Source organism: Canis lupus, chromosome 16 (genome assembly GCF_003254725.2).
Source record: "Canis lupus dingo isolate Sandy chromosome 16, ASM325472v2, whole genome shotgun sequence".
Lineage (NCBI taxonomy): Eukaryota > Metazoa > Chordata > Mammalia > Carnivora > Canidae > Canis > Canis lupus.
In genome coordinates this window covers 14,955,476-14,983,277 of record NC_064258.1, presented here as the reverse complement: position 1 = coordinate 14,983,277, position 27,802 = coordinate 14,955,476, and the positions used below count along the sequence as shown (strand labels likewise).

Here is a 27,802-nt window from a genome sequence, read left to right as displayed (position 1 = left end):
CTGTAACTATCATAAATAAATAAATAAATAAATAAATAAATAAATAAATAAATAAATAAATAAAAATAAAGACAGAACATAATGGCTTAGAATGTGGTAATATTGAAGAAAGATGTCTAGCCCATATTTAGGAAGCCATAAAACTCCAGCAGGATAAAAAAAGAAATATTTTTAAAATACAGAAAGAAAATAATTATAAAAGTAAAATTCTATACTCTGAACATTTTTTTAAAATGAAGATTAATGAAAGACATTTCGATAAAATAAACTGGGATAATATATTCCCAGTAACCCTCACTAAAGTATACCTAGGCAAAAGAGAAATGGTAGTTAATGAATGGTGGAATGAAGAGCAATTAAAATGGTAAGTATGAGTAAATCTAAATAAATGTTGACTTAGGAAACAAAAATGTCTTACAGTGTTTTTTGTATATTACACAATAGATGTTTTGGGAGAATATGGAGTTTGTGTTGTAAGACTCATGGATAGTTGTAGAAGATGATAAAAAAAGTACAAATTAGTATTAGATAGTAAGTGTAGATCTGTATTTTATAATGCCTAGAGTAATTACTAAAAGAATAGTAGAAGTGTCTAGGATTATCAGAGTTAACAGGGAGGGGAAGTGGAATCATTAGGCAGTCTAAAAACAGGCCAAAAAAGAAAAACAAAGAACAGATGGGATTTAATAAGGACTTGCTAAGTTGGTAAATCTGTAAATATATTTGTAATTATAACTGGAAATGGGTAAAATGTTCCAAATTAAAAGATTTTTGGCTTCGATAAGAAAGAGAATAGAAAATCTGCCATTTGCTTTTTATAAGAGGAGCACCTAAAACCTAAGTATGTAGAAAGAACAATGGAAAAAGATACACCACATAACACTAATCAGAGGCAAGCTGTTATATCAAAGTGCCTTGAGATAAAGAGGGACACTTTATCCAATAGAGGGGTCTCTTCATTTAAAAGATAGAGCAGTTCTAAATATGTATGCCCATAGCCTTAAAATATATAACAAAAAGTAACAGAACTTAGAATGGACCAATCCATAGAGTGGGAAATGTTGACATTTTCAATAATTGACAAAACAAGCAGATTTAAAAATCAGGATATCCCGCCAAGATTCAAATAACCTAAAGACTATGTGGACATTAAGGAACACTGCACCCAATAATAATGTGCATTCTTTTCAAACATGAAAAAAAATTAATTGACCTTATGTTAGGGCAGTCTTAAATTTCAGAGGGTTAAAATGCTATTAAGTCTTGGTGTAAACTCAATGCAGTTAAATCTAGAAGATAATAGGTGGAGAAAATTCTCCATACACTTGAAAATGAAGACCTGAAATTCATATGAAAGCTATATGCAGCAAAGCATGATCCTATACTGCAGCCTGGACTAGAAGGGGAAAATGATTTAGAGGACATGACTGAAACAAATGGTATAACTGGTATATGGTGTGTAGAGAAGGTGAGAGAATGATCTCCGTGTCCATTTTCTTAATCGTTACAATATGGTTGCATAACAATGCCCTCTGTTTAGAAAATGCATACTGATTATTATTACAGTGTTAAAGAGCTATGATGAGTCTATTTAAAAAACTAAGCTGTGTAAAGATATACCTCTCTGTACCATGGCAGATTTAACTTCAAAGTTATTTCAAAATAAGCAGTTAGAAATAAATGTAAATAAAGCATTGAAGAAGAAATCCCAGTGGATATTAGAAGATACTTTTATCTGAATATTAGAAATAATATCCTAAATATATTGTAAAGGAAGATCTATAGATCATGAAATGAATATATTAGACAGCAAGAATAAAAAAAGTCAATGTATCAAACCTTTATCTCAAATTAGAAAAATCAGTGAATAAACCTCAAGTGGGGAAAAGGACACCATGAGCATATGCAGACATTAATGAAGCAGATAATGTCAAAAATCAAATCATTCAAAAGATTGGTAAATTGACAAATCCCTTTATGAGTGACTGAGAGCTGACCCACCCGACCAATGCCAGGAGCTAAAAGGAGGAGCATCAGTACATCCTCTAACAGCATTTAAAATTATGAAAAGAATATCTGTCAATTGATTTGAAAATTTTTACTTGAAAGAGAATAATTCTTAGAAAATACAACTTACTGAAACTAGCATAAGGTAAGCTAGAAAGCCAGAATAGTCCTTTAATGTAAATTCATGATCTGTAAATTCCTCACAAAGAAAACTACAGACCCAGATGACTCAATGGATGAATCAACAACATAGGGGAGGTAAAAATAACACCTTAAATTAATGCAGCCTTGTCCAGAGAATGATGAAAGAATGTATTCTCTCCAACTTGTTTTATGAGGAATAAAAAAATGACTAGTCTCGTCCATGAAATGAATGAACATTCTAAGAAATAAAATAGGAAACCAAATCCAGTAGTATTTTGATTTTTGGACAATATAATTGCAACCTAGTTGGCTTTGTTTTAGGTATACTGAGTTCATCTAACATTTAAAAATCATTCCTGTAATTCATCATATTAAAAGAATAAAGGAAAAATTACATGACCATTTCAATAGAGACAGAAGCAACATTCTGTAAAAAATATATATCTATGTATATATACATGTACGTGTGGTAGAAGATCTTATCTTAGCAAACTAGGAATTAAATAAATTTCCTAAACCTGATAAGGTTATCTGTAAAGAGACCTAGAAAACATCATAACAGAATATTGAAAGTCTTTATTTTTTTTAAAGATTTTATTTATTTATTCATGAGAGACAGAGAGAGGCAGAGACACAGGCAGAGGGAGAAGCAGGCTCCAGGGACGTGGGACTCCAGGATCATACCCTGGGTCAAAGGCGGCGCTAAACTGTTGAGCCACCTGGGCTGCCCAGAATATTCAAAGTCTTTAGATGGAGTTTAGGAACAAGATAAGAGTGACAATTCTGACCATTTCATTTAATGTTACACTGTACCACAGTCCCGAAGAGTGCATTATATACAAAGGAAATCCAACAGAATCATTAACTGTGTTCCCCCCCCTTTTTTTTTTCTAATGCTGGCATCCCTATTTAGTGATTTAAGTGACCTTGCACTTTTAAACCACATTATGTAAATTACTGTAATGCATTTTATGAAAAATTAATAAAACTGGTTATCTTCTACATTACTATTTCCCTGGAGCTACTCTTGAGTTCTCTACATGGTTTGTCAGGGGTTATCACGTTCACTTCCAAGTTAACTTTTTTAAAGTGCTATATTTTATGTTGCTTAAAGCTTACTGCATTTAAGGCATAATAACATCAAGAGGTTGTTTTGTTTTTTTGTTTTTTGTTTTTTGTTTTTTTTTTAGTCTTCCCATTTTTTTCCCAAAGGCATATATTTGTGACCTCTATGATGCCACAACTACCTGATGTTTAAAAGTGATCTTTACCTATGATGGCGGCGGGGAGAGAGAGACACAGACACAGGGAAGGAGAGTCAGAGAGACAGGGATGGAGAGACAGACGGTGAGGCAGAGACTGAAAGACAGGGAAACAGGTAGGGAGACGACGAGAGACTGGGAGGGAGAGACCGAGACACAGAGAGGGAGACACAGAGACCAGGAGGGTGAGATCTAGACAGCGTGGGAGAGACAGAGAGGGAGGGAGACCGAGAGACAGGGAGGGAGAGACAGAGAGACAGGGAGGGACAGACCCAGAGACAGGGAGGGAGAGACCCAGAGACAAAGGGCTGCGCGGGGGAGGAGTGGTGGGACCTGTTCGCGGAGGGGCTGGTTGTGTGGCCTCCTACGGGTCAGGTCTCCTTCGGGCGGCTCAGAGAGGGTGCGGGGCCCCTCCACCGGGGCTCAGGGAGGGTGCCGAGCCCATCCGCGTACGCTCAGAGGGGTTTGGATGCAGGCACCGTCCAGCGTCAGGGCACGGCCTTGGGGCGGTGGCTTGAGGGCCTGAGTGGCTGGGCCCCAGGAGAGCCCCCAAGGCCCTTGGCTCTTCGTCCTCCCCCCTCCTCCTCTCCCCCCTCTGCCCCTGCCCCCCTTCCCCCCTTCCCCCATTCCCAAGCTCCCCAGGCTCTCCAGGAGCACTCCCGCCCCCCCCCACCCCCCTTGGTCCCTATCAGGTGAGTATGGCGATTTCTGAAACTTTTGAATTTTGAAAGCATTCCCCTTTCTCCACATCCTCTCCAACATTTATTGTGTCCTGTCTGGTTCTTGTTCCCCATTCTCACCGGTGTGAGGTGGTATCTCATTGTGCTTTTGCTCTGTATTTCCCTGCTGGCTGGCGATGCAGAGCATCGTCTCGTGTGCTTGTTGCCACGTCTCTGTCTTCCTGTGTGACGTTTCTATTCATGTCTTTTGCCCATTTCAGGGTGGCACTCTTGGTTTCTTTGCTGATGAGTTGAATAAGTTCTTTAGAGACCTTGGATAACTGGCCCTGTATCGGACGGGTCATTTGCACATATCTTCTTCCATTCTGGAAGTTTGTCTTTTAGTTTTGTTGAGTGTTTCTTTTGCTGTGCAGAAGATTCTCATATTGATAAAGTCCCAGTGAATCATTTTGGCTCTGTTTCCCTGGCCTTCATGGATGTATCTTGCAAGAAGTTGCTGTGGCCCAGTTCAAGGAGGGTGTTGTTGCCTGTGTTCTCCCCTAGGAGTTTGATGGAATCTTGTCTCCCATTTAGATCTTCCATCCATTTTGAGTTTCTCTTTGTGTCCGGAGGTGTGAGAGAACGGTCCAGTTTCACTCCTCTGCGTGTGGCTGTCCAACGTGTCCAGCAGCCTTTAGTGAAGAGACTGTCTTTTTTCCAGCGGATGGTCTTTCCTGCTTGGTCGAATGTACGGTCTTGACTGTAGAGTTGAGGGTCCACTTCTGGATTTGTCTCTTCTGTCCCATTGATCTGTGTGTCTGTTTTTGTGCCAGTACCACACTGTCTTGATAAGCACAGCTTTGTAGCACGACCTGAAGTCCAGCATTGTGATGCCACCAGCTGTGGTTTTCTTTTCTCATACTGCCCTGGGCATTCAGGGACTTTTCTGATGATTCCACACGAATCTTCTGATGATTTGTTCCAGCTCTCTGAAGAGAGCCCGTGGTATTTCTGATGATAGGGATCGCGTTCCATGTGTAAATTGCCCTGGGTCACGTGGACATTTTCCCAATATATATGAATTGTTCCAATCCAGGAGCATGGAATGGTTTTCCATCTCTTTGTGTCTTCCTCAATTTCTTTCAGACGTGTTCCGTGGTTTTTCGGGTAGAGATCCTTTATCTCTCTGGTTAGGTGTATTCCTAGGTATCTCATGCTTTTGGGTACAATTGTCACTGGGACCGATTCCTTCATTTCTCTTTCTTCAGTCTCATCGTTGGCGTATAGAGAGGCCAGTGATTTCTGGGCATTGATTGGGTATCCTGCCACGCTGCCAAATTTGTTGTATGAGTTCTAGCAATCTTGGGGTGGAGTCTTTTGGGTTTTCCAGGTACGGTATCAGTCATCGGCAAAGAGGGAGAGGTTGACTACTTCTTTGCCGATTTGAATGCCTTTTATTTCTTTCTGTTGCTTGATTGCTGAGGCCATGACGTCTAGTAGTATGTTGAGTAGACTTGGTGAGAGTGGACATCCCTGTCTCTCATTCCCGATCTTCGGGGAAAGGTTCCCAGTGTTTCTGCATTGAGGATGATTATTTGTCGTGGGCCTTCCTTTCCATCGATGGCTTTGGAGATGCTGGGAACGTTCCCTCTATCGCTGTACTCTGAAGCATTTGGATCAGGAGTGGATGCCGTATTTGTCAAATGCTTTCTCTGCATCTATCGAGAGGATCATCTGGTTCTTGTTTTTTCTCTTGCAGATCTGATCAGTCACACAGAGTGTTTGTCGAGTGTTGAACCAGCCTTGCGTCCCGGGGATAAATGCCACCTGGTCACAGTGAGTAACTTCTCAATGTACCGTTGGATGCTATTCACTCGTATCTTGTTGAGAACATTTGCATCCGTCTTCATCGGGGATATCGGTCTATAACTCTCCTTTTTGGTGGGGTGGGGTCTTTGCTTCTGGACTTCAGGTGATGCTGGCCTTTTAGAACGAGTTTGGAAGTATTCCATCTCCAGAAGCTTCAGGTGGCCTCACTGTAGTCTCTGTGGCGGGCTCTTGTTTTGGTTCAGGAGGTAGCTCAGTGGCCAGAGTCGTTCACTCCACTGAGGCAGGTGGCTGCTCTGGCATTTGCGGGAACCCGATAGCATGCCCCTGGGTGTGCTCTTCTTCCAGGGTGGCCTTGGATACAGGTAGCTCTTGCAAGTCGGAACAGTGAGTCAGAGGTGTTACCACCACGTGCATTGGTTTGGTCTCAGCAGCTGGCTTCTCGGCTCCCTCCGTGACCAGCTCGATCACCTCTGGCTCTGAAGCTTTAGCAGGCCCCGAGGTAGGAGCTGGGGTCGGTTGTTGAGGTGGTTCTGGATATTGCACAGGGGAAGACACTAGTTGTTCCCCTGAGCTGGGTGGCTGCTCCGGCATGTGGCGGACCCTGATAGCATGCGCCGGGACATGATGTACCACAAGGGTGGCCAAGATTGCAGGTGGGTCCTCCTTGTCGGGAGACTGAATCAGTGGCGTGACCACCTCGTGCATTGGCTTGGTCTCAGCAGCTGGCATCTGCGCTCTGGCCAAGCACTCAGCACCGACAGCCCTGCCCAGCTCGATCACCTCAGGCCCAGAAGCTTCATCAGGCCCCACCTTCGGAGCTGGGGTGGGCTGCTGCCATGGTTCATGATGTTGCTCAGGGGCCGAAGCTGGTTGCTGCACTGAGGCAGGTGACTCCTTTGGCATGGCATGCCGGGGACGTTGATAGTGGGTGCCCGGGGGAGCTCTTCTTGCAGGGTGGCCAAGTGTGCAGGTGGCTCCACCAGGTTGGGACAGTGAATCAGACATGTGACTGCCATGTAAATTGGCTTGGCCTCCGCAGCTGGCATCTCGGCTCGGGCCAAGGACTCAGCACCAAATGCCATGCCCGGCTCGAACTGCTCAGGCCCATAAGCTTCAGCTCGCCCCAGTGTAGTAGCTCTGGCGGGCTCTTGATTTCATGTAGGATGTTGCTCAGTGCCCGAAGTCGGTTGCTCCACTGAGGCAGGTGGCTGCTCCGTCATGTGGGGGATCCCGATAGCATGCCCCTTGGCGTGCTCTTCCTCCAGGGTGGCCGTGGGTACAGGTACTTTTTCACATTTGAAATACCTTATTGCCTATTTGCTTATGTTAAAAAAATAACTGTGTCCAAAACTTAAAGATTCTTATTTACTGATGCATTTAAATCTTTCTCATAATGATGTATGGCATTTAATGTAGTAGGGAAATTGTTCATATCGGTGCCTCCGGCAGCTTTTCCTTCTGTACTTGTGGTGTTCCTGTTTATATCATTTGGATATCTTTTGAAAAACAATGACATTCTTAGAACCCTGAAGATTTACCTGGTGTTTTTTTTTTTTTTTTTTTTTTTTTTTTTTTTTTTAGTGTCATACATTTCCATTTATTGGACCTAATGAATACATTAGTTAAATGTTTGCTTATTTTACATAAAGGGCCTGTTTCTTTTTTTTGAATTTTTAATTTATTTTTTAATTAATTAATTAATTAATTAATTAATTTATTTATTTATTCATGATAGTCACCAAGAGAGAGGGAGAGAGGCAGAGACAGAGGCAGAGGGAGAAGCAGGCTCCATGCAGACAGCCCGACCTGGGACTCGATCCAGGGTCTGCAGGGTCACGCCCTGGGCTGCAGGTGGCGCTAAACCGCTGAGCCACCGGGGCTGCCCTCGCTACCTCTTATATGGTGCTACTCACTGCAGAAATGACAGAATGAGCATGGGACTACTCTGTAGGCACAGTGAACATTTCCCAAAGTCTTCAAAGTGCACAGTCCCTTCAGGGTAGTAGACTAGCTGTGTTGTGTTACCTTGGGCCTGTATGTGTCAGTCGGCGGTAAATGACCGAGATCATGTGGTTTTCATCAATATTAACACTTACTGGGGCACCGTTTCTAAAAGGTCAGGAATGACGGAGCGAAACATTTTCCCGAGAATGCTTTATAAGACGCCTTGAAAACATGAAGCAATTTAACCCACTTGATAGATAGTCCGTGGCTGCTGAGGTAAGGCTGCATGTCCAGAGCGCAGGGCATTGGCAGGAATACGGAGCAGCGGGGCCGCAGTGTGCGCAAGCCCCTTTCGGGGCTGGGGGGCTGGGGTGCCGGGGGCCGGGGGGCCGGGGCCGGCTGAGGATGCGGCTCGGCCTGCGTCGCACACCTTCCATCGTGGTCCTCCTTTCTCTTTTGTGGAGAACACTTCTTTGCACACTCGAGTTATTCGTCAATCATCACACATGTGTAGACTGGTCTAGCGATTTTCTGGTAGGAGCTTGTTTTCATATTTAGGCCCTCGGTTTTTATTGAGTCACCATCAGCAGTGATTCGAAAAAATCCTCTCCGTATTTGCAGGGTTGGAGATTTGTTTGAAACCTGACCATCCAATAAGTCGTTCTCTGCATGCCGTGTGACAAATGTGTAGCGTTACCAGCAAAGATCATATTAATTCCTTTAATTAACATGTGACTCGAGAAGTCTCAGATTAATCAGCACATGACTCGTGGTTATTCGTACCCTTGTGGGAGTTTTTTTGCCACCAAATGCAAATACCAGGCTAAAAATACTGCTTTGTTTGTACATGGAGCGACTATTCATCGCAATAGTCCTGTACATCTAAGAGAACAGAAAGTAATTAAAATGTTGATCACTATAGTAAATCTCCGCAACGGCTGCTTGTTTGTATTTCATATGTGCTCACGTTTCTGAGAAGTTAGCTCTTGCACAACCACCTACCATGATTATCTGATATCCTCCAGAAGGTTAGCTGGGTGGTTTCCTATGTTACTTAGGAAAAACTTTCTTTTCGCAATCGACAATGTCAGCATCAATTTAAAGTGTAACACTAAGCACGTGCTTGCTCTCTGAATATCGCCCTCCAGCCACCCTGCCGAGGATCTGGCCGTGACACTTTGAGGAGATCATCGATCCTCACTGTTCATGGCACTTTGCCTGCACACCCGGGCTGCCTGGGCACCTCTGGATCCAGCTGCCGTTGTTTCTGTGACCCAAGGTGCGCTGACCGTAGCAATTTACATTATGTGTGCAAATTAAAAGTTACCTTGCAACAGCAGTTTACTTTAAAAAATGACCTCGTTTTCCCCCATGTTAAAGTTCTGTTATGTTATAGGAGTTGCATTTTTGTATGATGCAAGGATCTTTTTGTAGGACATAGTCACCCGCCATGATGAGGATAGGTTTCTTTTTTCTTTTCATTTGGGCTTAGGTCGGAATCTCCATAAGGAAAATTATCTTATCTTTCATCATCTTGTGCTCTATCAGAATATATATATGTGCTATTTGATTGCATGTTTTCAATTTAATTACATTTTTTTTTACCAGATTTAAGTCTAAAATAATTGAACTTGTCATATATTGCTGAAAATCTTTCTTCTTTCTGCTCCTAAATTCTCCACTTGAACTGTCACAGTGGTCTGATTTATCCTGTCCTGTTTATAGTTGTAGTGATAGAGAGAAATACCTACTTACCATTTTCAATGCAAATTGTTTTAGTTGCAGACTGCAACATGAGCATACTGTTAAATCTAGCATTATCCGAGTTTTGGATACCATTAGTATCTTTTCTTTTCCTCACAACTTTTTATGTCTGCGATGAGGGAAGGAAAATAGAAAACTTCCAATCATTAACATTTTATGATCCGTTAGGGTAGAGACCTGACTTGGGCTGTTCAACCAAAGTTTTGCTGTTCGGGTTTGAACAGTGTTAACTGGGAAACGGCCACCCCATTAAAGAGTGTTCCCCCCAGTATTGGTAGAGACAAAGTAAAGTCAGATACACGCTGTATCTGTCATTTTTGTTGCAACTTACTATTGTTCTTCAGTTTCTGATTGTTCATTATTTTAAGGCACATGTGAGCCTTGTGCAAGTACATTGAAGTGTCGTGCTCTTTTGGTGAGAAAATCTTTTGTATTTATCAGAGAGCACATGGATACATACGGTATATAAGATTTTTCTGTTTCTGACGCACTTTTTTTTCTTCCCCTAGAGATGTAGAGCTTTGGGGATCATGAACAGTTTTCATCCTGATTTGTAATGATCTGTTTGTCCGTAGATAGGAAAATGTTATGAAATAATACTAAATATTCCTAAGTAAGATTATACCTTGTAGAGATCAAAGCCCAACATGCATGCAGTTAGATTTTGGTCATCTTCCGGAGCAGTGAGTATGCGTGGTGTACGGTGGCCATAAGCACATGTATTCCGTGTCGGCTGTCTCTTACCTCGGTCTACTTATGTTTTCAGTAGCATGGCTAATGTTCATTATAAAATCTTGATCTTATCCGTGAAAGTCTGTAGTAAATGTAAACTTTCAAGTGTTTGACAGCGGCACGATCCGCCAGGCTGGAAAGCTCATTTGACTAATAGGTCGTTGGCCTACTCTTAATTCAGCCTTTTGTCCATCCAGCTGCGTGACCTTGTGTGCATTCCTTTAAATCTCTGTCTCTCGTCTGTGCACGTGTGGGATTCCGGGGGAGCTGGAGCTGGGGTCGCAGCCCCCGAGTTCCCTGTGTTCCACAGCAGCTGTACTTGCTTGAACAAACCTCCTTGACTCTCCGAGCCTGGTTTCGTGCTCTGAACCCCTGATGTGATCAGATGCAGACTGTCGTGAGGATCAATTGAGGCAATAAATGGAAAGCCCTGTGAGGGGCTTGTGGCGAGGAAAGCTCTGTGTAGGCTTATTAATCTCTAGTACCTGACTTTGAACAACACCATTACTTCCTGATGAAGTACTTCATCAGTACTTCCTAATGGCCGACCTGATGCAGCGTCGGCCAAGTTATTTAACCTCTTAAGCTCCATTCACTCAACTACAAATATGGAGAATTCCTCTTTCTTCCAGAATTCTCATAAGGAGTGAACTACATGAGGTTAAGTACGTAACATATCACAGCAGAGTGACATCAGGTCTTCCTGTCCTGTCACTGGGTATCACCTCTGCCTCGTGCATTTTCATCTAGTGAAAGCTTCCTGAGGCCCAGCCTCATTTTAAGTTCTGGGGGAGAGTGATGAGCAAGACAAGGACTCTGTATTTCTGGAGCTGACTTCCTTGTGGGGTCTCAGGAAATAGAGGAGTGAGCCAATCAGTAATTTCAGAAAGCAGTGGGTAGTGTGGAGGAATGATGTTGGGTGACAGGCAAGGAAGTGACGAGGGGTAGGGGGAGTCATGGCAGAGCTTAGCGGTTGCAGATAGATCTTTTGCAGAAGGCAGCCCCAGAGCGTTTTGTAAAGACTTTTCTTTGAGATAGTCGTAGACTCCCATGCAGTTGTAAGAAATGACACAAAATATTACCATGCAGAGTACCGTAATACACACATAACCAAACTAAAAGTCCGAGCATTCTTTGTGAGGCATTGAGAGTCGAATCTTGAATGATGAGAGGGATTATGTCAAAGAGCATTCCAGGTGGAGGGAATAGAGAGGTGCCGATTCTGAAGTGGGAAGATGTTGGGGTGTTGGCTTCACTGAGCAGGGCCAGTGTGGCTGTGACCCTTGCATGAGGGAACGAGGGCTTTTTGAAAGGTTGAGCATCCAAGCCACTGTGTCCTGCAGGGCCTTGACGGTGGTGGTGCGAGACTTGTGTTCTTTGTGCAAGCAATCACACTGGTTGTGCTTCAGCAGAGTGCTCAAGATCTCCCTCCATAATTTGTCAAAACTATCACCCCCTCCCCATTTTTAAAGTGGACCTCAAACATTTTCGTCTCAAGTATCAACAATACAGGATGGAGTTTCTAGTGTATGGGAAAAGTTGACCTTATAAAAGTATTTTATATCTCAGTATTGAATATGTATCCAATAGGACGTTACTACCATGATAGTTTGATGCTCACTATCATCCCTTTGAACTTTACCTGACTGAGCTCTCCCTTTTCACTGTCAGAACAATTATATTTGCTTTTCTTCTTGAACTCCTGTCTCTTTCATTTCCTCCATAGATTTTATTTTATGGTTTTTATAATGGGAAGATGTTTTAATAAGTATCCTGTCATTTGTGTGTATGTGTGTACATATAGAGACCCGTGTATATACACATGGAAGTAAGGTTTCTAAAGTTTTAGTGTCTTTGGCTACAGTATTCTAAGTGTGAAAATCGGTCAGAAAGAATTGTTATCATAAATAGTACTGATGCACAATTGATATAAACTGCAGAATTAATAGTATGATTGGTAATTTTTAAACATGAAATATAATGCCATTGGGATGCCTCTCTTAGCAAGATGGAGAGAGAGTTTATAAAATTTCAGTTCATGTACCCATGAATGAATACTATGACCAGGGTGATGTAAAGTCTGGTGGAAATTAATAGTAAACATAAGTGATATGCTGTGGGGCTTCGAAATGAAGTTTGAATGATTATTAGGTATGTTGTTTGTATATTATATATGTTTATAGTATGTCATTACAGTAGGATGAATTACACTGTTTTCGAAGTCCATGTAATGTTAACAAGGGCATGCTAGGAATGAATAAGCAGGAAGGTGCTTACCTTCCTGATGAGGGGGTAGATGTGTGTAAAAACTTGATACTGTTCCTCTAAGTTTGCATAAATGTTTACGTAACGATATATCTTATGTTATATAATATTAAATATATATGTATATATATATTTATACTGATATATATATATATCAGTTCTGAGAAATGATTCTTTGACTTAAAATTGGTCTACTGGAAATTCATGTAGCATCTTTCACCTCTTCCTCCTTGAAATGTCACAGAAAATACGTAACTGAGACAGACCGAGGCATGTGTGAGTGGGCGGGCTCTGGCTCCTGACTCAGCACTGTGACTTTGTAGATAGTGTGTGTGAATTATTTCCCGGGATTCTTTTCTTCTTTTCTTTCTTTTTTTTTTAAGCCAAACCTGAGGTAATTCCATGCTTAGAGACAGTATAGGTCTTTGCCGTGAGCTTTCTGCCTTGGTGAGTTGAGTTTCCGCTGTCTGCAGCCTTTCTTTCCTGTTCTCTTTGTGCGTGGCTCCCAGTCAGCTTGACGCCCTTCCCTGATGATCCTTCGGGATTGAGGAGGCAGGATCTCTCAGCAGGAACCGCCACCACTCTCACCATCCCATCGTCACTGTCCCTGAATTTAGGACAGATGAATTTAGGCCAGGTGGCGTGTGTCTGCTGTCATGCTCCTCTTTTTATGGAAATGAACGCAAAGAAGGAAAGACTGGATGTTCTGTCCCAGGCTCAGTGACGCCTTGACTTTAGAAAGGCTTTGCGGTTAACAGGGATTCTGTGGTGTTCCAGTGCCTTTTACCACTCACTCTGGAGCACAGTACAGGAGGAGCAAGGAGGAGGCCTTCGTTCTGGTAAGTGACAGAAAAGCGGCGGTGGGGTAGGATGTGATGAGGGCGAAATGGCATCGGGTGCTACCTCAGGAGCTTTCGTCAGCTTTCGGGGACAGGAAGGACTAGCTGAGCCAGGGATCAGGAATCGACAGCTGTAAACCATCTGGACCTAACTGCTGTCTTTCAAAATTCTTCACGTGCCCTAGGAGTGTGTGGAGGTCATGGTCTGAGTCGGAAGGTGGTGGCAGATGGACATGTAAGCGCACACGTGTTTTCATTCTGCCTCTTGAATGTGGGAGTTGGTGTCTTTCTGCAGTTTGGGATCCTTGGCTGTTCTCTCTCTGGACGTTGCTTCTGTCTCTGTCCCTCTTTTCCTGGGACCTCAAGTAAAGTATCATGGGCCTTTTGCTGTGGACCGTGTGTCTTCTGTTCTTTTCATTGCTTCTTCTGCCTACTCTCCAGTTTTGGTATTGTCTGTGTGCTCTGTCTCAGAACCCACGAATCTTGTCCTTTCCTATGCCATCCGAGTTTTCTGTTAAGCCATCAATGAATGTTTGATGAAAGATAGTTTATTTTATCAATCTAGAATATCCATGTGATTTCTTCATATGCATTACACTCTCCTCATTCAGTTCTCCATCTGTTGCATCCACTTCTGTCCATCTTGTTACCTGTTTTTCTTACCAAGATGATCTTACTTACTTCACAGTCTTTGCTTATTTTTATTCTGAATTATTGGTTGCATTTTCCTTCCCGTGTACGTTTCTGGTAACTCTTTGGATGTGTGCCTAACACGGTGAATGAAAGAACATCGAGGGCCAGATGGTTTATTTGGTTGGTCGATAGTCCCTTCTTCTCTTTGGTGCATCGAGCTGGCCTTCGGTGCCCCTGTAATTTGTCCCTGTTTTTCCCCTGTGGACACTCTGTGTTTTGATTGAGACCCACTAGTCAGAAGCGGGCTCTTTGTCCTCAGCACTGGAAGGCCTCACAAGCACTACGCTAGTCCTTTCAGGGATTTGGAGCGTCATACTTAGTCTTCTGCCCCATGCAGCTCAGTCGTCTGGCAGCACCCCGGTGGGTGGGTCTGTGTTTGTGGGAGACCCGTTCTCGCTAGCAGAGGCTCATCCCGTAGGTACTGTGAGGCCACGGTAACCTTCGCTCGGTCCCGTCCCCTTCACCTCCCACCTTGCCAAAGCACAGGTCCTGTGGGAACGTCAGCCTTGCATCTGGGCCTCCTTGAGTTTCCAGTGTGTCACTGTATGGTGGTGGTGTCCTCTTATCCCAGTGGAGCTGATGTCCTGAGCTGGAATCGGCAAGTGGCCTGGGGACAAAATGGTGCCCCATCATCAGCCTCCCCAGTGAAGGGCTCTCTGTCCTCTGCACGGATCCTTTACCTAGCTCTGGTCATCTGACAGCTTCCTGACTATCGCCAGGAGCACGTCTGTGCGTAACCAGCCTTTTCTGGTTGTTGGGATGGAGGCTTCAGCTTGCACCATGTATGTATGTATGTATCTTCTCAGGAAGCGGAAGTCCCTGATTTAATAAAAAGCTTAGAAATTGTGATGTGTTAATACCTTAAAGATGGTGGTGAGCAAGTTCTTGGTAACTGATGATGCACATAGCGAGTGCCCCATTACTGCTTTTTAAATTGGATGCAGAGTTCTTTGTTCACTGTACACAAGAATGTGTGATTTTTTTCATTCCTTTTTTTAGATTGTATTCAAATTCAAGTTAGTTAACATATAGTGTAGTATGAGATTCAGGGGTAGAATGGAGTGATTGATCGGTTGCATATAACACGTAGTGCTCATCACTTCACATGCCCTCCTTAATGCCCATCCCCCAGGTACCCCATCCACCACCCACCTCCCCTCCAGTGACTCTCACTCTGTTTCCTACGATTAAGAGTCTCTTATAGTTTGCCTCCCGCTCTGTTTTTATCTCATTGTATTTTTCCTTCTCTTCCCCATGCCCATCAGTTTCGTTTCTTAAATTCCACATATGAGTGACCCAGAGGGCTGACACACCCAGCCAGAGAAGCAGGGCGCCCGGGGCGCAGGGCAGCCCTGAGCCAGCAGGTTTCCCGGGACTTTACAGCAGCTGCTGTGGGAGGCTGAGGTGGGGGGCGCGTGGAGGCAGGAGGCGGGGCCGAGTCCTGGCACCTTCCCCACCAGAGGCCGTCTCCCTACATGCAACAGCGGGCTGCCCCCAAACCCTACACGCAACATGTTCGCCAGATGCCCAACCACCTGGGGGTTGAAATGGCAGGGGTCCGGAGCACCCTGGGTGAAGGAGGACCCAAGAGCTGTGTGGGGCCCCGCCTGGCCCCTCTCACACAGCCCTGTGGCTGCTTCTGCAGCAGAGCTCCTCTTCACTGGGGACCCGCCGGCCTGGGGTCTCCTGTCCCGGGCCCCCCAGACCACTGGACAGCTGACAGGTGGCCCCCGGGGCTCCTACGCCTTTGAGCTCGAGCACGAGCTCCTGTTGGCAGCCCCTCCGTGGCACCTGCCAACCCAGACCCTCTGCGGGCCAGGCACATGGTGGAGGGCTCCTAGGCCCCTGCTGCAGGCTGCCAGGAGACCCCACCCAGGCCACGCGATGGCCCCGACCTGGGCAGTTTCCCAACCACCTACCTTGCAGGAGAGCCTGCCCCAGACCGCCAGCCGCCCCACCGCTATACCCACACCAGGACCCCTCCTCGGAGAGAAGAACCTGGGCTGTTGGGGATCGGTCGGCAAAAGACGCCAGGGGCCTACCCCCTGACCTGCAGAGCGTCTGCCGGTACCAAGCCTGTGCCACATGGATGGCAGAGGCAGGGAGGCCCCACTGGAGCAGCATGGGGGGGGGGAGGTCCAACACCAGCTTCAGGGTCATGCCTTCCTCTGTCGCCCTCACACCATGTTTGCATCAAAACGTCCCCGAGTGCATCCGGCTCTGGCTAAACAGCGTGGGAAGCAACATGACGGATAAGGCGGGAGGCCCGACCTGGTTTCGTCCTCCATGCTAGCCAGACGGGAGACCACCCAGCCGGGACAGCCCCGCCAGGCTGCTGTACCTGCCGACCTGGTAGGGTGACACTCACCACGTGCCTCCCAGCGTGGGCTCCAGTGTCCATGGGCCTGGTCCCCTCAGGGCAAGGGGAACACACAAGGCCATACCCAGGTCCGGGCTCAGCGGCAGAGGGCAGGCCAGGGCAGCTGTCGGGCTGCACACAAGCCGACCTCTGGAGGCCATCCAGCCCTCAAGAATCACATCCAGGAAAGGAACTAGGCGGGGGGAAGGGGAGGTGTGCGGGGGGTGGGGGTGATGGGGTGCCGGGCACTGATGGGGGCACTTGATGGGGTGAGCACTGGGTCTTATTCTATACGTTGGCAAATTGAACACCGATAAAAAGTCAATTACAAAGGAAAAAAAAAGGAACTGACACGTTTCCTAACTGATGGGAATGCTAAATCCCAGTTAGATATTAGCAAAAATTAAAGATATAACATTTTTCCATTGATGTTCCATGAAAATAAAAAAAGGAATCACACCCAGGGAGAGCACCAGGGGCTTGAGCAGACGGCTGAGCGGGGAGCAGAGCCTGAAATGACGGTGTTACCCCCCCTCACCCACCGAGGCTGGGACAGGTGCCAGCGGGAGGCCCACGGGAGCGCCGCCTGCCTGTGGGGCAGACCCGGGTGGCTGTGGGTCTGTCCTCAGGTGGGCAGTCCCGGGCTCACTCCTCTCCACGCCGCAACTGCCGCCTCCCAGACATTCCTTTCTACGTAGAACATGGATACTGTTTTCCCTCCCACACGTTTTGGGGCAAACTGTTGAAAGATGGGGCCTCTCCTCCCTGGCAGATAATCTCTGGTCCTGGGCACTTGTGCGCTAATGCCACCACGCATCCTCCATTGACTCGAGAAGCGTCGCCAGAGCCTGCCCAGAAGCACGGTCCCCGGGACTGGAGTGCGGCCGACGTGCTGTGCCCGGGAGGGTGCAGGCAGATGGGTGAGCCCAGCACCGCAGGGCGAGACTCGCTCCACGGGGTGCCGGTGGGGGGGGCGGTGTCCTCTGGCTGAAGCTTCGGGATCCTGTGCTCACTTCAGCTTTTCAGAACCTGCTGGAGACCCATGTCAGCTCTGCAACGAAAATCCTTTTTTCTTGAAAGCTCATCAGATTTCTGAAAACCACAGGTTAGAGCAGGCACAGTTCAGAAGACACTGAGGAACCCCTACGGTGGCATCTGCTTTGTCCGTGAGCCAGGGACCTCGTGGCTGGAGTTCCGGAAACGCACACACGCAGAGAAGAGTCTCGGAAGCAAGTGACACACATGGACGCCGAAGTGCTTAAATACAGATTTATTGCAAACCGACACTGGAGAGGGTCTTCGCGGGCGGGCACCCTGGTCTCCGCGGACCTCGGCTGACTGAGCCCAGTGGCCAATCTGCGGCGGCCGGTCTGGAGAGACAAAACACGCAGGCTGCACCGGCTCCAGGGCCCAGGCCGGCAGCAATGGGCAGAGGACACCCACGAGGACGGCCCGCCATCGGCCGCATGGCCCCGTGCCCCAGCCCGCCACTCTGACCCTGGTGAGCCGCTGCCACGGCAGGCGGGGTGGGCCGAAACGCAACACTGAAAACGACGTCAGATAGAGAAGACGACGGACCATGGAGTCCATGGCTCCCCAGTCTCCCGAGTAGCTGGCGTACGGTGCACGTCCCACGTCGTCACACCAGAGACCCCGACGAGACCATCGAGGCCGGTTCTCATGCACGTGCGTGCCATAATTACCCTGGGACATGGGACAGGTGTGCAAATCCTGGGGACACTGAGGATGGGCCACAGCAGCTCCAGCAACAGGCTGCGGCCCAACTATGGGGGCAGAGCTCTGCGCCCCCTTGGCGACGCTCCTCCCAGCCATCTGGTGTCTGCAGCTCCTTCGAAGGCACGAGAGCCACCCGATGCTTCCCAGGGGCTGCTTCGGACATACTCAGGGATCCCCACACGTTTCTGGCCACCGGGAGCCACAAACCTGCCCCCACACGACGGACGAGTCAGCTCCCGCCTACTCAAGCCGTTTGAAGGGGGCCGTTTCTGGAGGAACCATCGCCTAGAAAGGAGTCCTCCGCAGCCCCCAGGACAGCCCCAGAGGGAAGGTCCCAGGAAACCTGCCAGCTGACAGCCCCACAGAGCAGCGGGCACGCGGCCTGCGGGCCTGGGGTAGCTCAGGCCCCACGGGCAGAGCAGAGGCAGGAGCAAAGACCGCGGCTGTGTCCTCCGAGGGCACCCGGTCGGCTCCCCGAAAGGACCAGGCCCCACAGAGGATGTGGGAGGACAGTTCCTGCTGCGTCTGTGGCCTACTCGGGAAGGTGTCCCCACATCCGGCAGCGCCGACCAAGAGCCCCAGTCTGGTCTCCCCGACGGGGCTGAGCAGTCGGCGGACGCACACACACCAAGAGAGCGCAAGCAGGAGTGTGCAAGAGAGATGAAGGCGAGGGCCCCCCGCGCCCCCCTCGGCAGCAGCCGGCCCATTACCCGCTCCCCGGGCCCAGCACGAGCAAAGGAAGCAGAGCCCACGCAGCAGCAGCAGGAGGAGAGCGGGTGGCCGGCGTCTCGCTCGCCCCACACTGCTCCCGACAGGGTGGAGACGCAGGGCCGGGCGCCGCGGGTTCACCCTTCTTTTTAAAACGATTTTTTTTATTGGAGTTCGGTTTGCCGTCATGTAGCATGACTCCCAGTGCTCATCCCACCAAGTGCCCCCCTCAGTTCCAATCACCCAGTCACCCCAACCCCCCACCCACTTCCCCTTCCACTACCCCTTGTTCTTTTCCCAGAGTCACGTGTCTCTCATGTTTTGTCACCCTCACCGATATTTTCACTCATTTTCCCTCCTTTCCCTTTATTCCCTGTCACTAATTTTTATATTCCCCAAAAGAATGAGACCATATAATGTTTGACCTTCTCACATTGACTTATTTCACTCAATGTAATACCCTCCAGGTCCCTCCTCGTCGAAGCAAATAGGGGGTATTTGTCATTTCTCTTGGCTGAGGAATACTCCATTACATAGGTAGAACACATCTTTATGCATTCGTCTGTCGATGGGCACCGAGGCTCCTTCCACAGTGTGGCTATTGTGGACATTGCCGCTAGAAACATCGGGGTGCAGGGGTCCCGGCATTTCACTGCATCCGTATCTTTGGGGTAAATCCCCAGCAGTGGGATTGCTGGCTCGCCCGCAGCTCTATTTTGAACTCTTTGAGGACGCTCCACACAGTTTTCCAGAGTGGCTGCCCCAGTTCACATTCCCACCAACAGTGCAGGAGGGTCCCCCTTTCTCCACATCGTCTCCAACATTTGTTGTTTCCTGTCTTCTTAACGTTCACCATTGTCACTGGTGTGAGGTGCTATCTCATTGTGGTTTTGCGTTGTGTTTCCCTGATGGCCAGTGATGCGGAGCATTGTCTCATGTGCTTGGTGGCCACGTCTGTGTCTTCCTCTGTGACATTTCTGTTCATGTCTTTTGCCCATTTCATGATTGGATTGTTGGTTTCTTTGCTGTAGAGTTGAATGAGTTCTCTAGAGATCTTGGACACTGGCCCTTTATCTGACGGGTCATTTACAAATATCTTCTCCCATTCTGTGGGTTGTCTTTTAGTTTTGTTGAGCGTTTCTTTTGCTGTCCGGAATTCCTCATCTTGATGAAGTCCCAGTGATTCATTTTTGCTTTTGTTTCTCTGCCTTCACGGATGTATCTTGCAAGAAGTTGCTGTGGCCAAGTTCAAGAAGGGTGTTGCCTGTGTTCTCCTCTAGGATTTTGATGGCTTCTTGTCTCACATTTAGATCTTTCATCCATTTTGAGTTTCTCTTTGTGTGCGGTGGTGTGAGAGAATGGTCCAGTTTCATTCCTCTGCGTGTGGCTGTCCAATGTTCCCAGCAGCCTTTAGTGAAGAGACTGTCTTTGTTCCAGTGGATGGTGTTTCTTGCTTTCTCGAATATTAGTTGACCATAGAGTTGAGGGTCCACTTCTGGATTCTCTGTTCTGTTCCGTTGATCTGTGTGTCTGTTTTTGTGCCAGTACCACACTGTCTTGATGAGCACAGCTTTGTGGCACAACTTGACATCCAACATTGTGATGCTCCGGCTCTGGTTTTCTTTTTTCATATTCCCCTGCTACTTGGGGTCTTTTCTGATTCCACACTAATCTTCAGATGATTTGTTCCAACTCTCTGAAGAAAGTCCATGGTATTTCGATAGGGATTGCCTTCCATGTGTAAATTGCCCTGGGTCACGTGGACGTTTTCCCAATACATGAATTCTTCCAATCCAGGAGCACAGAATAGTTTTCCATCTCTCTGTGTCTTCCTCAGTTTCTTTCAGACGTGTTCTGTAGTTTTTCGGGTCGGGATCCTTTACCTCTCTGGTTAGGTGTATTCCTAGGTATCTCATGCTTTTGGGTGCAGTTGTCAATGGGACCGACTCCTTCATTTCTCTTTCTTCAGTCTCATTGTTAGTGTATCGAAATGCCACTGATTTCTGGGCATTGATTTGGTATCCTGCCATGCCGCCGAATTTCCCGTATGAGTTCTAGCAATCTTGGGGTGGAGTCTTTTGGTTTTCTAGGTACAGTATCATGTCATCTGCGAAGAGGGAGAGTTTGACCTCTTCTTTGCCAATTTGAATGCCTTTTATTTCTTTTTGCTGCCTGATTGCTGAAGCTAGGACTTGTAGTAGTATGTTGAGTAGCCGTGGTGGGAGTGTACGTCCCTGTCGTGTTCCTGATCTTCGGGGAGAGACTCCCAGTGTTTCCCCATCGGGAATGATATTTGCTATGGGCTTTCCGTAGATGGGTTTGAAGGTGCTGTGGAATGTTCCGTCTATCACTACAGTCTCAAGAGTTTTGATCAGGAATGGATGCTGTATCTTGTCAAATGCTTTCTCTGCATCTATTGAGAGGATCATCTGGTTCTTGTTTTTTCTCTTGTTGATGTGATCCATCCCATGGACTGCTTTACGAGTGTTGAACCAGCCTTGCATCCAGAGGATCAATCCCACTTGGTCATGGCGAGTAATCTTCTTTATGTACTGTTGGGTCCTGTTGGCTCGTATCTTGTTGAGAATGTTTGCATCCGTGTTCATCGGGGATATCGGTCTATAATTCTCCTTTTTGGTGGGGTCTTTGTCTGGTTTTGGAATTAAGGTGATGCTGGCCTCATAGAACGAGCTTGGAAGTATGAATGGACCTAAAGTACCACGATGTATTATTTAAAAGCATCAGAGTCAATTTTGCATAAAGTTAACTTATCCTTTATTACAAATAAAATTCATGAAGAAATTATGAAAAACACAAAATACAGAAACAGCACAACGAAAGGGGAGGGGAGGCTTCAATTGTGCTGCAGCCATCACGAACTGCTGCTCGGGGGCCGAGCCATGTGGCCCCACTGAGGCAGGTGGCAGCTCTGGCCCTTCGATGAACTCGAGAGCCAGCGCCGGGACCTGCTCCTCCTTCTGGGGTGGCCAAGAAGCAGGTGGCTCCTCCAGGTCGGGCCAGTGAATCTGAGGTATGACCACCAGGTACCTTGGCTTGACCTCAGCAGCCGTCATCTCGTCCCAGGCCTAGCTCTCAGCACCAGCAGCCGGGACCGGCTCGATCACCTCAGGCCCAGGAGCTTCAGCAGGCCCCACAGTCGGCCTCGGGCAGGCTCTTGCCGCGGTGGTTCCGGGTGTTGCTCGGGGTCCGAAGCCGTTTGCTCCCCTGAGTGAGGCGGCTGCTCCGGCCCATCGATGACCTCGATAACCGGTGGTGGGGCCCGTTCGGCCTCCAGCGCTCCCAAGGGTGCAGGTGGTTCTTCCGGGTCAGGACAGGGATGGAGAGGTCTGACCATCACGTGTCTTACCTTGTAAGCGGCAGCTGGCATCAGGGCTCGGGCCGAACCCTCAGCTTCAGCAGCCGGGACCAGCTCCATCCCCTGAGACCCTGAAGGTGCAGCAGGCCCCACAGTCGGCCTCGGGCGGGCTCTTGCCGCGGTGGTTCCGGGTGTTGCTCGGGGTCCGAAGCCGGTTGCTCCCCTGAGTGAGGCGGCTGCTCCGGCCCATTGATGACCTCGATAGCCGGTGGTGGGGCCCGTTCGGCCTCCAGCGCTCCCAAGGGTGCAGGTGGTTCTTCCGGGTCAGCACAGGGATGGAGAGGTCTGACCATCACGTGTCTTACCTTGTAAACGGCAGCTGGCATCAGGGCTTGGGCCGATCCCTCAGCTGCATCGGCCAGGACCAGCTCCATCCCCTGAGACCCTGAAGGTGGAGCAGGCCCCTCCGTCGAAGCTCGGGCGCGCTCTTGGGGTGGTTCACGGTGTTGCTCGCGGTCCGAAGACACAGTATCATCTCCAAGAAGACAAAGTATTATCACCAGGATGGACTTTCCACGTTCCTCTCAAATCAAGGACCCTCTTCCCACCGCTCAACGTGTGTGAGTGCAAGAGCCCTGGGAGGTCTCCCCAGACTGCAGCCCGTGGGGATGGGGTGTGAGCCTACCCAGTGCTCCTGGCCCAGCAGCACGGAGGCTTGATCTGTGTGGCCCACCCTGTCCCCACTCGGCCACCCCAGTCCTCCTCACCTCCACCCTGAAACTCCGCTTGATGGAGGTTTCTTAAATATTCAGAGTAACTGTTGACTCGACGGTCCAGCGTTGAGTCTGGCAAGTACTGCCCCGTGAAATTCATCAGCTTTGTCAGGGCAGGAAATTCTGGGGGATCGTCGAAGTCCTCCTCGTAGTAGGTCAGCCAGATGGTCAGGAAGGAGGTCATGGTGCTGGGGAGGGACAGGTGGGCAGAGGCGTCAGAAGACAGGGCTCCCTCACACAGAGGTGTCCCGGGGAAGCCCGGCAGGAAACCGGGGCCCTCGGCCTCCCGCACGGGGCTGTCGGAGGCAAGTGCTGTTCCTTGTCCACCTGCCACCTGGCGGTCCTGCCTGCCACAGGCCTGCTCACTGAGGAGGGGCTGGCACGAAGCCTCTGTGCGTGGGAGCCCATGACCAGCGGTGTGACCATCACTGTCTTTCCCAGGGAACCTCCCTCCCGTGGGTCTGCCCTGCCTCCCTCACGAGGGGCCCCCAGGGGGTGTCCTTCCACTGACTCTAATCTCCCCCGGGGCGGGGGCCGTCTGGTCCGTGAGCACTCACTGGCTCTCCTGAGCACCTGCCATGCACCCGGGTCCAGGTGCCACCAGATTGGTGAGGGTGACGCTCCCCACACCCTCTGCTCTGCGTCCCAGGTGTGGGGCAGACAGGGTTGGGGGGGATGGGCATGGAGGAGGTCTCCCTTTGGGGTCCCAGTGCTCTCCCAAAAAGCCCGCCCGCACCTCACCCACGGGTCTCCTTTGCTCTTTTCCTGAAGGGGCCTCAGACCTTTACCCTGCCACAGGAATTGCTGACGGGTGAGGGTCCAGCAGCCCCTCCGACCCACAGTCCCCTCGCTGCCCTCCTGGAGAGGGAAGGCCCTCCTGCATGAGCCAGAGCTCACTCACCTTTCCCAGAGCATCTGGATTTCTCCTTTCTCGGGGGACGCTTGGATGCATCGATACCTAGAGGAGGGCGGGGGGCCTCACATGAACCGTCCTGTGGACCCGACCTCTCCTCATAGTTGCTGTCACCCTCTGAACCCCAACTAGTCCAGAACCCTGGGAGGCCATCAGCTCTGTGCGTGGGGCCACGGGCAGCTCCTAGAGAAGCGTCTGCACCTGCTGGGTCCTCCTGAATGCTTGAGGAATGAAAGGGCTCTGGCCAGGCCCATGGCCTACATCCGAGTGGGCCAGGGCGCCCCGGTGTCCCCGGGGACCCCTACCCTGAATGCCCCAGGACACAGACCCCAGATGGACTCAAACCTCCCTTTCAGTGGCAAAACAGGCCAGCTCAAGACCCTGGTGACGGTGGGGAGGCGGCACAGGCTTCGTCATGGGGAGAGAACGATGACTGCTGAGCACAATCACAGCCCCTCTAGCCGACCTGCCACAGGCCTGGCCCCAGGGGCTTCCCTACAGGACCCAACAAGGCCCTGTGTGACTCAACTCCAGTCAGAGGAGCAGCCCCAGGGGCCGGGAAGTTCAGGAACATTCCCAAGACTCCCAACCAGTAGGTGGCCCATCCCCCTGGGCTGTGGAGGGTCAGGGTGCTCACTTTGCAAACAGCAGGTCCAGGATCTCTTCGGTGGTGCCAAATTCAGGATATGTTTCCATAAATTGAACAATGGAAAGGTCGTCCAAGCACAGCAAGGCGGGCACCAGTTCTTCTACCTGCTGCTCCAGCAGCTCCCTCCGGCTGGGGGTGGTCGGGAAGATCCGATTCTTTCTCAGGGCTGAGGCCCTTTCAGCCTGAGGTGGGACAGAGGGGACGTGCAGCCTGCACTGTAGCCTCCAGACCACCTGGCAGTTGGAGCGCAGACCAAAGCCCGAGCTCTCAGTGGCTGCGGGGGGCGGGGGGGGGGGCAGGAGTGCCCACAGCAGGAACACGGGGCTTGACGCCTGCGGCTCAGTCACTAGGCATCTGACTGTGGGTTGTGGCTCAGGTCATGGTCTCAGCATCCTGAGATCCCGCCCCTGGCAGGCTCTGCGCTTGGGGCAGAGTGTGCTTGAGGAGCCTGTGTCTCCCTCTTCTGCTCCCTGCTTCTCTGCCTGTCTCTTAAACAAACTATCCAATAAGGAAATAATCTTAGAGGATAAATTTTCAAAAAAATTTGGATCAATACAAGGATCTCAAGTGGGAGGGGTGAGTCTCCCAGGGCCGCTTGTCAGCTGAGTTTTGACAGCACCTCCCTGCATTAACGGCTTCACCCCTTGAATTTGACCACACGTCCCTGTGTCGAGGTGCCCACACGGAGACCTTTCCTTGGGTGGGAGGGCCCAGGGCGTGAGGGCTGCAGGATGTTCAGCGCCACCCTGTGATTTGGCAACAGAAGGGAATCGCATCGAAGTCCTGCATCAGTGAAGGGCTCAGTGGCTGTTGGGACCAACTGGCCTCTGACATGTTGTGCAGCACACGAGGCCCCTGTGCCTGACCCCGGGGGGACGGGGGGCAGGGATGCGCTCCTTCAAAACCTAACTGCAGAGCGATAGACATAGTACAGTGAGCCCCGTGTCCCTTTGGGCAAAAGTCTCCCAACTCACCAGGACCATGCTCAAGCCTTGGAGAAGGTGGGGAAGGACGTCAGGCCAATGGGGCCTCCTGGGAGCACCAGTTAGGAGAAAGCATAGCACAGTGCAAACTACTAGAGAGCGTGTGCGATGAGACACGGTGTGTCTCTTTTTCAAACGTTTTTATGGGCAGCCCGGGTGGCTCAGTGGTTTAGCACTGCCTTCAGCCCGGGGCGTGATCCTGGGGACCCAGGATCCAGTCCCACATCAGGCTCCCTGCGTGGAGCCTGCTTCTCCCTCTGCTTGTGTCTGTGCCTCTCTCTGTCTCTCGTGAATAAATAAATAAAATCTTTAAAAAGAAAGCATTATAAAAAACAGTTTTTATTATTTATTCACGAGACACACACACACACACACACACAGAGAGAGAGAGAGAGAGAGGCAGACACAGAGAGGAAGCAGCAGTCCCCATGCAGAGAGCCCGAGGCGGGACTCGATCCTGGGTCTCCAGGATCAGGGCCTGGGCAGAAGGCAGGCGCTAAACCACTGGGTGACCAGGCACCCCTGAAGGCTCTATTCTGATATTCCTACAAATCTGTGCCCAGAGACTCTGCATCTGGCCCTGGCAGGGGCAGGGCCATGGGGGCAAGTTTGGGGAGAAGGGGAATCCAGACTCCTGTAGCAGCAGAAGTCTAGGGGGGAGCCCAGGGGAGCACAGGCTGGCTTCTGGGACCCGGGGCCCTTCCTGCTGCATCGGGGCCCTGGGTGTCGGGTGGCCCCAGCCCCTGCACTCACCTTCAACCCTTGCAGGTCTTCGGAGGATGTGCTGGACCCTGGGGTGTGGCGGATTTTCTCTTTCCTCTTCCACCGGCACTCATATTCCCGCGCGGCGCTCCGTATCTCCCATGTGGAGCTCTGTAAAGACTGCAGGGCAGCCAGGCAGGAGGCCTGAGCGCCCGGTCTGGCCGCCTCGGCCGGGCCGCACACCCAGCTGACTCCATTGCAGACCCACCACAGCACAGCCGGCACACACCTCCCTCAAGGAGAGCAAAGGGATGCTGCTGCAGGGCCTTGGGTTAACTCCGAGTCGGGTAAGAGGCGCCCCGGTAATCCTGTTTCCACCCTGCCCACCGTGACATCAGGGTGACCCTGAAGGGATCACCGGGGAACCTGCTCCCCTGCAAGGTCCTCCAGCCTGGATGCGACCTGCCCACACATCCCTGGTTCCCTGAAACTGAAGAGGAGGGGTTGGGGCTGCCCAGGATGGCTGGCACAGGTGGCCTGGCCTGGCCTGGCCTGCTCTGTATTACCCTCCGGCACCTCCTGAAAAACTCCCTGAGGCGTTGGGTTTGACGGTCGCACCAACAGCTCCACCATTCGAAGCAGCCGCATTCCGGGGGTTCCTCAAGATCCTCCCAACTGGTATATCTATCAGGGAACATCTTTCAGTAGCAAAAGTCTCCTGAAAGTGAGCCTGAGGTGGGGCTGCACTAGAATGTAGCCCCGGGCAGGGGTTCCAAGTTCTGTTGGCCTCTGTTGTGAAAGAAGTGACCTCACTGCCTGGGACCCCCTCCCTGAGTCCACTCCTGGAGGAAGCTTCAGGAGCAGCGCTCGGGGCTGCCGATGCCCCCCCCCACCCCGCAGGCAATGGCCTGTGTGCACACAGTGACACAACCGCACCCCTCTCCACAGGCCCCAGGGAAGGACTGTGTGCAGCCAGGGCCCCAGCCTGGAAACACACCTGGGTTCAGACGCAACTTTCCATTCTTCCCTGGTTTCCACCCCGGAGAAGCCGTTGTGCCCGTCGGGGATGGTCTGCCTCTTGCCTGTGGCATAGGGATTATCCTAGCAGGTGCTTCCTCCAGACGTCCCCAGGCCACTGTGGCATCATATCTATGACATTGGAGGCGGGTGTCCCATGCAGGAAATACCTCCCACCACATGTTCTTCCTTGGTGTGTCCATGCCTCCAGGCCCACAAGGTCCCTGTGTGCACACACGTGGGCACCGGTACCCTCATTCTGGAGGCCCAGAAGATGACAGTGCCACCGGGGCAGGGATGGGCAATAGCTTCCCACGATCCTAGGCTCCTGAATCCAAGGCAAACCCTACAGTAGGTGTGGGAGTCTTGGCCTAGAAGGTGTGAGGCCGTCCTTATCCTGAAACCCTGCAGCCCCGGTCTGATCGCTGGGAGGACGTCCTGACGCCCAGGACACGGGCGAGGCTTGGCGGTGGCCCCTGGTGCCATCCGTGGGCCCCAGGCCTGGG

The 27,802-nt window shown here is 49.9% G+C and overlaps 2 protein-coding genes and 1 long non-coding RNA gene across 3 annotated transcripts in view; 2 read left to right on the top strand and 1 right to left on the bottom strand.

The window, feature by feature from the left end:
- The window catches only part of LOC112664452 (uncharacterized), an 89,220-nt gene that overhangs the window by 50,290 nt on the left and 11,128 nt on the right, over positions 1-27,802 (top strand). Inside the window, 1 exon segment of the mRNA XM_049095274.1 lies at positions 5,832-5,908. Coding sequence (XP_048951231.1) covers positions 5,832-5,908 — 77 coding nt within the window.
- LOC125752663 (uncharacterized) lies at positions 5,919-13,840 on the top strand. Its single transcript, XR_007402717.1, has 2 exons — positions 5,919-13,446; positions 13,632-13,840. It is a non-coding gene; the product is annotated as an uncharacterized LOC125752663 (long non-coding RNA).
- Positions 21,695-27,068, bottom strand: LOC112664397 (ral guanine nucleotide dissociation stimulator-like). Its single transcript, XM_025453932.3, has 6 exons — positions 26,846-27,068; positions 26,331-26,459; positions 24,583-24,776; positions 23,934-23,990; positions 23,027-23,220; positions 21,695-22,794 (listed from the first exon to the last, which is right to left on the bottom strand). The coding sequence occupies exons 1-6, from the start codon at positions 26,975-26,977 to the stop codon at positions 22,331-22,333; spliced, it is 1,170 nt and encodes a 389-aa protein (XP_025309717.3). The 5' UTR covers positions 26,978-27,068; the 3' UTR covers positions 21,695-22,330.